The following is a 10000-nucleotide window of genomic DNA, read 5'->3' as shown; positions in this document are numbered from 1 at the left end:
CACCTATTGCAGGGCCTTCCATTCTGCAGCATGAAGCTGCCATACCAGACTAACACCTATCAGTGGACCTGTAGAGGAGCTGATGCAGCAGGTTGACCCTCTTCAGCCTCCTGAGGAAACGAAGGCATTGCTGGGCCTTTCTGATGTGGTGTGATGTGTTGAAGGAAGAGGTCAGCTATTCATCCTCAGCTATATGAACTCCGAGGACCCGTCTTAATCCACACTTCTGCACTGTTTGTTTACATAATGGGGTAAAAAGTGCCCTGTGCAAAAGTTTTGGCACACTTAGAAAACAGTTTACACTTAGGAAATCAAAAGATGCAGTGTAACCAGGGGTGTTCAAACTTTTCATACAACAGTAAAACGGTCTTCAAGGATTACCGCGACCAAACAGACATACCCCATAGTGATATTCTCATAAGCTAGCTGCACTTTCACTGAATCAATATCAACATCTGCTGCCTCAGTGTAATACATAAAGCACACACAAATCAATTGTGTAGCAGCAGAGGGAGCAACATAGTCCTGGAAATGCAATAAATCTACCACTATTTCAGGAGCACAAATTAATCTGTATGTATTATATAATATAATGCACTCGTATGAGATTTGTAATCCATGTATTGACCCAGCAGCTGGATGAACAGTGTTCCGTGGTGAGCTGAGGGTTCACTGTGGTGTGTGTATATACAAATAAAACTAAATATAAATGCTAATCAACAGGAGTGCATTGTGAGCATATGAGCATATGTTTTCCTTCAGTGTGCACACATCCTCTCTTTCTTATGTGCTATATATACATACAATTTATATGGCTTCAAATGGAAGATAATGTTAATCTCTAATGAACCATATTTTCATGTCGTGTCTATGTATGCATCTGTTTCTCCAGTAGTTGTCAGTAAGAACCGTGCCTTGGAATCACGTGTATGAAGCATCGTTGCAGTCTAGTCATTCAAGCACACGTTTTTTTCCACATATTCAGGTGCCTTACACTGCTTGAGGCTCCTTAAACTTGCCCACTTGCTGGATGTGGTACATCAGGTCCCCTCCATTAATGTACTCCATCACAAAGTAAAGTCGGTCCTGCAAAAAGGAGAGAAAGCCAGGGTTCAGGAGCGAAGGCTGTGTTCAGACTGCAGGCAAACTGGGTTTGTTTCTCAAATCAGATCTTTTGAGACAACCGCATTGCATCCGCATCGTTATCTGCAAGTGATCAGATTAGATTTGTGTGTCCAGACATCACCAACCTATCTGAGTTGCTATGGTAATGACATGGGCGTCAGTAACTACATAGCTGGTGATGCGGATTTCAAACACGGATGCAGGAGAGACGGAGGTGCATCAGGTCAGCAGACAAACTTTAAAGAATTCTCTGGTGTAAGCGAGAATCTTTGGCACTCTTCTTGAACTCTAGCATTTCAATCACTCGATTTGACATTTGGCATTGTTTGTTGTGTTGCGAGTGACGCAAAAGACACTTTGAAATCCAACTTGAGCATCCAGAACATCTGTAAAAATTCAATTAGAATCTCATTTCAGACCACCTCCAAATGTGGTTTGGATCTGATTAGCAAAAATCTGATTTCATGTGTTTTTTTTTGTTGTTGTTGTTTGTTTTTTTTTTTCTGTCCAGACCATCAAAAATGAATCTGGAATCAATCTGGATATGACAAAAATTGCATTAGGGCTGACGGGTCCAGACAAAAAGTTTTAGCCCATAGGTGGAGCTTTATTTTAGCCACACCCCTGCCTTCATGGCAAATATGTTTTGAAGTAAATGTGTCCCTAAAAATCTTCAGTCACTCATCCTCATACACACCCCCCCAACTCACTCGCTCATCCTCATACACCCCCCAACTCACTCGCTCATCCTCATACACCCCCCAACTCACTCGCTCATCCTCATACACACCCCAACTCACTCGCTCATCCTCATACACCCCCCCAACTCACTCACTCATCCTCATACACCCCCCCAACTCACTCGCTCATCCTCATACACACCCCCCCCAACTCACTCGCTCATCCTCATACACACCCCCCCAACTCACTCGCTCATCCTCATACACTCCCCAACTCACTCGCTCATCCTCATACACCCCCCAACTCACTCGCTCATCCTCATACACACCCCCCCAACTCACTCGCTCATCCTCATACACACCCCCCCAACTCACTCGCTCATCCTCATACACCCCCCAACTCACTCGCTCATCCTCATACACACCCCAACTCACTCGCTCATCCTCATACACACCCCAACTCACTCGCTCATCCTCATACACACCCCCCCAACTCACTCGCTCATCCTCATACACCCCCCAACTCACTCGCTCATCCTCATACACCCCCCAACTCACTCGCTCATCCTCATACACACCCCAACTCACTCGCTCATCCTCATACACCCCCCCAACTCACTCGCTCATCCTCATACACACCCCCCCAACTCACTCGCTCATCCTCATACACACCCCCCCAACTCACTCGCTCATCCTCATACACCCCCCAACTCACTCGCTCATCCTCATACACACCCCAACTCACTCGCTCATCCTCATACACCCCCCCAACTCACTCGCTCATCCTCATACACACCCCCCCCAACTCACTCGCTCATCCTCATACACACCCCCCCAACTCACTCGCTCATCCTCATACACCCCCCAACTCACTCGCTCATCCTCATACACACCCCCCCAACTCACTCGCTCATCCTCATACACACCCCCCCAACTCACTCGCTCATCCTCATACACCCCCCAACTCACTCGCTCATCCTCATACACACCCCAACTCACTCGCTCATCCTCATACACCCCCCAACTCACTCGCTCATCCTCATACACACCCCCCCAACTCACTCGCTCATCCTCATACACACCCCCCCAACTCACTCGCTCATCCTCATACACCCCCCAACTCACTAGCTCATCCTCATACACCCCCCCAACTCACTCGCTCATCCTCATACACCCCCCCAACTCACTCGCTCATCCTCATACAAACCCCCCCCAACTCACTCGCTCATCCTCATACACACCCCCCCAACTCACTCGCTCATCCTCATACACCCCCCAACTCACTCGCTCATCCTCATACACACCCCCCCAACTCACTCGCTCATCCTCATACACACCCCCCCAACTCACTCGCTCATCCTCATACACCCCCCAACTCACTCGCTCATCCTCATACACCCCCCAACTCACTCGCTCATCCTCATACACACCCCAACTCACTCGCTCATCCTCATACACACCCCAACTCACTCGCTCATCCTCATACACACCCCAACTCACTCGCTCATCCTCATACACCCCCCCAACTCACTCACTCATTCCTCATACACCCCCCCCAACTCACTCACTCATTCCTCATACACCCCCCCCAACTCACTCACTCATCCTCATACTCACCCACCCAACTCACTCGCTCATCCTCATACACCCCCCCAACTCACTCGCTCATCTTCATACACCCCCCCAACTCACTCGCTCATCCTCATACACACCCCCAACTCAATTTTCACTGCAGTTATTTTATGTCTAATTCTATAATTTCAGGTTAAACTCTTTTTTGAGACGTTGTTCACAGCTAAAGAATGGTGAATAAAAATATGGTGGTGAAAAATGTTTTTTGTGCTAATTTAAGAGCAGTTAAAACAGACCGGTCAATTTAGACCGGCAACACTAAAGTAAGGGGTGGGAGGTGAAGAGGACAGGAGGGTTAATTGTTGACTGATAAATAGCTTGAATAGTTGATGGATTCATTACTTTTGTAGATTGTTAAACATGTGTTAGTCCTAATGCTTAACACTAGCATGACTGAGATTTCAGGATCCTCAGGACATCGCCCCTCCTTCTTGCCAGCAATTAGCAGGACATTAAGTCAACTTTTATTTTGGTTATTATGCACTGAGGCTGCAGCTCTGTGGCGCATCCAGAAAGCTTATTAGAAACATCTGTCTTTCTCTCCCTACGTCTGTAAATATATAAATATATAATATACTGATTGTTGATTGTTGTTGTTAGTGTAATATCTCCATACCATTATCATCTTTATATTTAATTTTCTTCAGTAAATTAAAATTAAAAGATGTTTTGCACCGCATGTTTTATCATTATATATATCTATCAGTATAAATACCGTTTAGCATTGTGTGAGATTGTGTAATACGAAGAGATCTAGCTAGTTAATGGGAACTATCTGTGACTAAAATCAGGAAAGAATAATTGAATAATGAGGGGGGAAAAGCATTATTTATATCCTTAATCATGACAGTAAAGCACCGATGTTTCCCCATCCACGTAAGGTGGCTTCGAAGGACTGGGCTCCTGACTGTTCCTCTCAGCAAATGTCAAAGCTGATGTTTCTCATGATGAAGAAGAAGCACAGCAGATGGCGCATTAGCACTTTGGCTATCTGGTTCAAAAAACCTGAATTTCCATTATACCATCCTAACTCAATTAGTGTCCATTAGCATAATGCCTTTCCTGTGTGCCAAGACCTGATATGACTGCTCTAGTAACTCAATCATAACTTCCCAATGTTTAAAGCCACAGCTACACAGAGCTGTCAGAAATGCATTAATAAGCAGAACGCAGTAGGGTGATGTGATCTGTGGTGGTGAGAGTAGAGAGCAGGTGGAAGAGAATCTGGAGAGGTGGAGGTTTGCACTGGAGAGGAGAGGAGAGGAATGAAGTTCAGTAGAGACAAGAGCAGGAATACATGTGTGTGAATGAGAGGGAGGCAGGTGGAAAGGTGAAGATGCAAGGAGTAGAGGTCGTAAAGGTGGATGACTTCAAATATCTTGGGTCAACCATCCAGAGCAATGGACAGTGTAGAAAAGAGGTGAAGAAGAGGGTGCAGGCAGGATGGAGCGGGTGGAGACGGGTGTCAGGGCTGATGTGTGACAGAAGGACAGCAGCAAGAGTGAAAGGGAAGGTTTACAAGACAGCAGTGCGTCCTGCTATGATGTATGGGTTGGAGACTGTGGCTCTGTCTAAAAGACAGGAGGCTGAGCTGGAGGTGGTGGAGATGAAGATGCTGAGATTTTCGTTGGGAGTGACCAGGCTGGACAAGATTAGAAATGAGCAGATCAGAGGGACGGTGAAGGTGGAGCAGTTTGGAGATGAAGCCAGAGAGGCCAGGTTGAGATGGTTTGGACATGTGTTGAGGAGGAATAGTGGAGATATTGGGCAAAGAATGTTGGAGATGGAGCTGCCAGGTAGAAGGAGAAGAGGGAGACCTCAGAGAAGGTTTATGGATGTAGTGAAGGTGGACATGGAGATGGTTGGTGTAAAACTAGAGGAGGCAGTGGATAGGGCAAGATGGAGGCAGATGATCCGCTGTGGCGACCCCTAAAGGGAGCAGCCGGAAGAAGAAGAAGCAGAACGCAGTATAGAATATACACTGGAATACAATAACATTGCACTACACTTTAAAGAGGACTGTCAACATTGACTGGCAGGCGGACGCTCAGCTAGTTAAACGTTGAGGGTGGAGCATTGGGAACTGAAGCGATAAACGGTGACGAAGCTACGGCAGTCTTTAGCGAGTGGAGTGGTAGTGTCTGTGTACACCTTATGAATAAAGAATAAGGGACACACAGGGAAAGGCTGCATTATTCATAAGCAGGATGCCCACAGTGAGCGCCCCAGTCGTCACTCCTGAAGATGCCATCCATGACTGATGCCGTTATGCCGTGCTGGACAGATGCAACCAGAAATACGGTGACAAATGCAAAGTTGTACAAGCCATTGTGCTGAAAGGAGATGCATATTTCATGATAAAGGTAGGACTGAGATCTAAAACCCCATGAACACAGAATTGGAAAACAGCTAGCAGCAAACTTCTGCCATCCGTTCAATTATTCACAGGCAAGACGTGTAAAACCTGCAGAGCATCTAAGATGGAACGATGTAGCAGTGTGCAAATAAAGCTCTCCGACAAGCGAACTGGGTGACTACAGTGTTTAACGTGAAGTATGACATAAATGTTTCACCATAAAAGGGCAACGTGGTACCAATAATAAACAAAAAGTCAGCAGGGGTCAGATATTAGGAGAGCTCATGCAACACTGGTCCATGCAGGATGCTGTTGATTAACCAAGAGTCCCGTTAGCATTTCTGAGTGCAGTATTTCTTTAATTTGTAGAGCTGTCCCTCTCTTAATCGTCCGTTTTCACAGTCTCGCCTCTTTTCTTCACTCTCTCTGGCATTAGAATGTTTCCCATGCTTTGTCTTACATTAATCTTTCCTTAACATCACGTTAGCAGCACATGCAGTGGCTTGTGGTGGCGTCTCCTTTAAATCATTGAAGTCTGCCAGAGTAGTTACAACAAGTGCATGTGCATGCTGGGCGCAGTAAATTGTAGGGATGGCAGAGAACATATATCAGGCTGGTATCAGGCCGTTATCAGCAGAAAATTCTAGATATTCAGGGGGGAAAAATGAATCTGTAACAAACCTATTCTAAAAGAGCACATTTGCTATGTGTCTTGTTGGATCAGAGCTGAGTTTGCCCAAAGCTTCTTTACACAAAGAAGATCATCGAGTGAGCTTCACACTGAACACTCTCTCTACCAGTTAGATTGACACTGGTAGTTAAGCGCTTAACAGCTTGAGGTGCCAGTATTTGAATACTGTAACCGCTGTTCAACTGTTTATTATATTTATACACATTATATTTATTGCAGTACATATATTATACTTTGCTACCATGGAGCATGCATGTACACATGTTACCACGGATGTTCTAAGCCGCTTCTCCTTCTGAGTTGCAGGGGGTGCTGTCATCGGGTGGAAGGTAGGATACACCCTGGACAAGTCACCAGACCATCGCAGGGCAGGCAGACAGACAGACAGACATACACATTCACTCATGCCTAGGGGCAATTTAGTATGTCCAATTGGCCTGACTGCATGTCTTTGGATAGTGGGGGGAAACCGGAGTATGCAAGAGGAAACCCACTCAGACATAAGGAGAACATCCACACAGAAAGGACCCCGGTCACCCGGCCGGGGAATCGAACCCAGGCCCTACCGGTTATGAGGCGACAGCGCTACCCACCGGCTGAAATAGCTGCTATTCGGTCTGTATTGATAGTTAATAAGGTTAATAAAATGCTTTATCTGTCTTACCACTGTCTGGAAGCAGGAGTGGAGCTGGGTGAGGAATGGTGGCTTGTCTCTCAGAGCCAGTACCCTCTTCTCCACCATGGTGCATTCTACATCATCATCTTGGATAACCACGTCCTTCTTCAAGATCTTGATGGCATACAGCTCCTCCGAGGACTTCATCTCTGCCAGCATCACCTGTGTGGAGAAGACTGCATCCATTAGACTTTTACAGTCTATGGTTTACACAGAAACACACAAACACAGAAAACATCCACAAATGGAAGCTAAAATTCCACCATGCAAAGAAGAAATCCTATGAACGCTGCTGCTTTTTCTGGGCCTGAGCTTATTTATGTTGGGCTGAGGTGAAAAGGGAAAACTCTTTTTGGAAATCATGGAAACAGCATTCCCTCTGAGCTAAAGAGGAGAGGGATCATCTGGCTTGCTTTCAGCACAAAGCTCAAAAGCCAGCATCTGTGATGGTATGGGGGTGCATTAGTGCACAAGGCATGGCTTACTTGTACATCTCTGAAGGCATCATTATTTCTGAATGATATATACGGGTTTTGGAGCAACACACACTGCCATCCAGACAATGTCTTTTATCAGGAAAGACCTTGCTTATTTTGGCAAACCAATGCAGTTCAAGGGCTAAACTGGTCTGCCTGCAGTCCAAATCTGTCAACCTTTGAAACCATCTGGAACATTATGAAATGAAAACTACTACAAAGGAGATCCCGAACTGCTGAGCCCCGGAAATCTTAAAGCAAGCAAGATTGGAAAAACATTTCACTTTCAAAACTACAGCAATTGGTCCTCCTCAGTTCCCACACATTTACTGACACTTGCAAGTTGTAAACCCCCGTCCTAACTCTTTTGAAACATGTTGCTCACATCAAATTCAGAATGGAAATATATATTTTTCAAAAACAATAACATTTCTTAGTTTCAATATTTCACATGTTGCCTTTTGTACTATTTGAATTAAATATAAATATAGAGTTTAAACAATTTGCACATCTACTTTTATTTACACTTTGCACAGTGTTCAGACTTTTTTGGAAATGGGGGTCGTAGGGTTGTAAGGTTTGTTCGCGGTTATTGTCATTCACAGTACGGACGTCATAGAAGGATGAATCTAACCATGTGCTGGAAGCATCCTGACCAATCACAGATGTTCTTCGGTGGACTGGATCCAGACATTGCCATCATCCAACAAACACGAAGGATGAGACCTTCCTGGCCATATCACATCCAGGGTTCATCAGTGTGTTTTTGATAAAGCAGCAATGTAATACGCAGCAATGTAACTGCAATATAGTATTTTGCCCATATCGTGCAGCTCTTTTCAGTGCCTGTGCCTTCAAGGCTGGTATATGTAAATGAACTCAATTGTAGGTGGCATCTCTGCATTGTGACATTAAACCAGCAGTCTGGGCTGGAGCGCTCCATATAACTGCTGTAGGCTGAATGGAGAGATATTTGTAAATGGTAGTTTTAGTGATGCTACAGAAACAGCGAAATCCTAACAAGGTGTTTGGGCAGCTTAGTTGCCATATATGGGCTGCATGGGCTGAAGAGTAAACGAAAAGTTCTGAAACTTTTAACAATGTTTACACATAAGTGTGAAATATCAGATGTCTATGTAAACACCAACACAGTTTGTTTGATTGAGACTGACACAGTGTATCATGTCTGACCTTGCCAAAGCTGCCCTTCCCCAAGAGGGCCAGGAAGTGGAAGTCATTGAGCCGGACCCTGTCCATGTTGCTGGAGGGCAAGCTGAAGCGCCGGTGATCTGATGGAGTGATCACTTTCTTCCCTGGGCCCAGCTTAGCTTTCTACAAAAACAGGAGATTTTGATGAAGGTGTGTTATAGACACACACACACACACACACACACACACACACACGCGCGCGCTCTTTCACTTTTGACATTCGGCTCCTGTGAGTGGCTATTAAAATATCTGCTACACAAACACAGCATTTTTAAAAACACTCAATAAAGCTGGAAGACCGGGAAATTGTGTTTAGCCACGCGGAACTAAAAAGATATGAAGCACAAAGTGAACTGTGCCTCTGGGGTTCCCACAGCTGCTGTGGGAGGGAGGAAGAAACTCAGTAGATCTCAGAGCTCAGCTTCTGCCTCCTCCTGCTGATTCGCTTGCACCCACAGAAGCCTAATTCATTAAGAGTTTTCGAGTTCCGACCGCGCCTTCAACATTTGGTGGTAGCGTAAGGGGAGAGACCGATTGAAAGAGGGGACAGAGCTCGGACACCTTGGCCTGGAGCTGCGGGTGGCCTCTGCCTGGAGCTATGGACTGAGGAAAAGGGGTGATGGTGGAGACTCACCCTCGTTGTCTCAGCAAAAAGAAGGGATGGGAGTTTATATGGCGTTTGATTGGAAGAGCGAAGGATTTCAAGCTCCACTTTTCAGTCATTCCATCACGCCGTTTAACACTTTACTACACTTTAAACACTAACGTGGCTAACAGTGAATGACCGTGGTGTGAAAAGCATCTCCTACTAGCTTTAATCTATTGCAGGAAATCTTTCAGGTGAAATTCCTTTAACAAAGGCCCTGAAACAGGAAATATGTCAATCTCATCGTGTAGGAAACATTCTGAGAGCGTTCGCTGGAAAACCAGCATTCCTTCCCACCTGTTGTCTACTTTCCCAATTAGCTATATTTAGTATTGAGTATACCACTGAGGCATTACATAAGTGGTACTGTCTCCTATGCGATATAATTAATTCAAGACATTGTCATAGCCAATTTAAAATGCCAATGACTTGGAAATTGTACACATCGGTGGTTTGAGTGTTCTCTAATAGCTTAATTCTTAAAGAGCAGCCTCTTAAATCATCCATAT

The 10000-nt window shown here is 45.3% G+C and overlaps 1 protein-coding gene across 2 annotated transcripts in view; it reads right to left on the bottom strand.

Moving 5' to 3' along the window:
* The window catches only part of si:ch73-374l24.1 (protein kinase C alpha type), a 254721-nt gene that overhangs the window by 35268 nt on the left and 209453 nt on the right, over positions 1-10000 (bottom strand). For both annotated transcript variants that reach the window (XM_017714068.2, XM_017714069.2), the window contains 3 exons: positions 8828-8968; positions 7149-7322; positions 995-1086 (listed from right to left, as the gene is read on the bottom strand). In XM_017714068.2, the coding sequence (XP_017569557.1) occupies positions 995-1086; positions 7149-7322; positions 8828-8968 (407 nt within the window). The remainder of the gene's footprint in view (positions 1-994; positions 1087-7148; positions 7323-8827; positions 8969-10000) is intronic.

This window comes from Pygocentrus nattereri, chromosome 14, assembly GCF_015220715.1.
Source record: "Pygocentrus nattereri isolate fPygNat1 chromosome 14, fPygNat1.pri, whole genome shotgun sequence".
Lineage (NCBI taxonomy): Eukaryota > Metazoa > Chordata > Actinopteri > Characiformes > Serrasalmidae > Pygocentrus > Pygocentrus nattereri.
The sequence above is the reverse complement of the archived record's forward strand: the minus strand, read 5'-3'. Positions and strand labels throughout refer to the sequence as shown.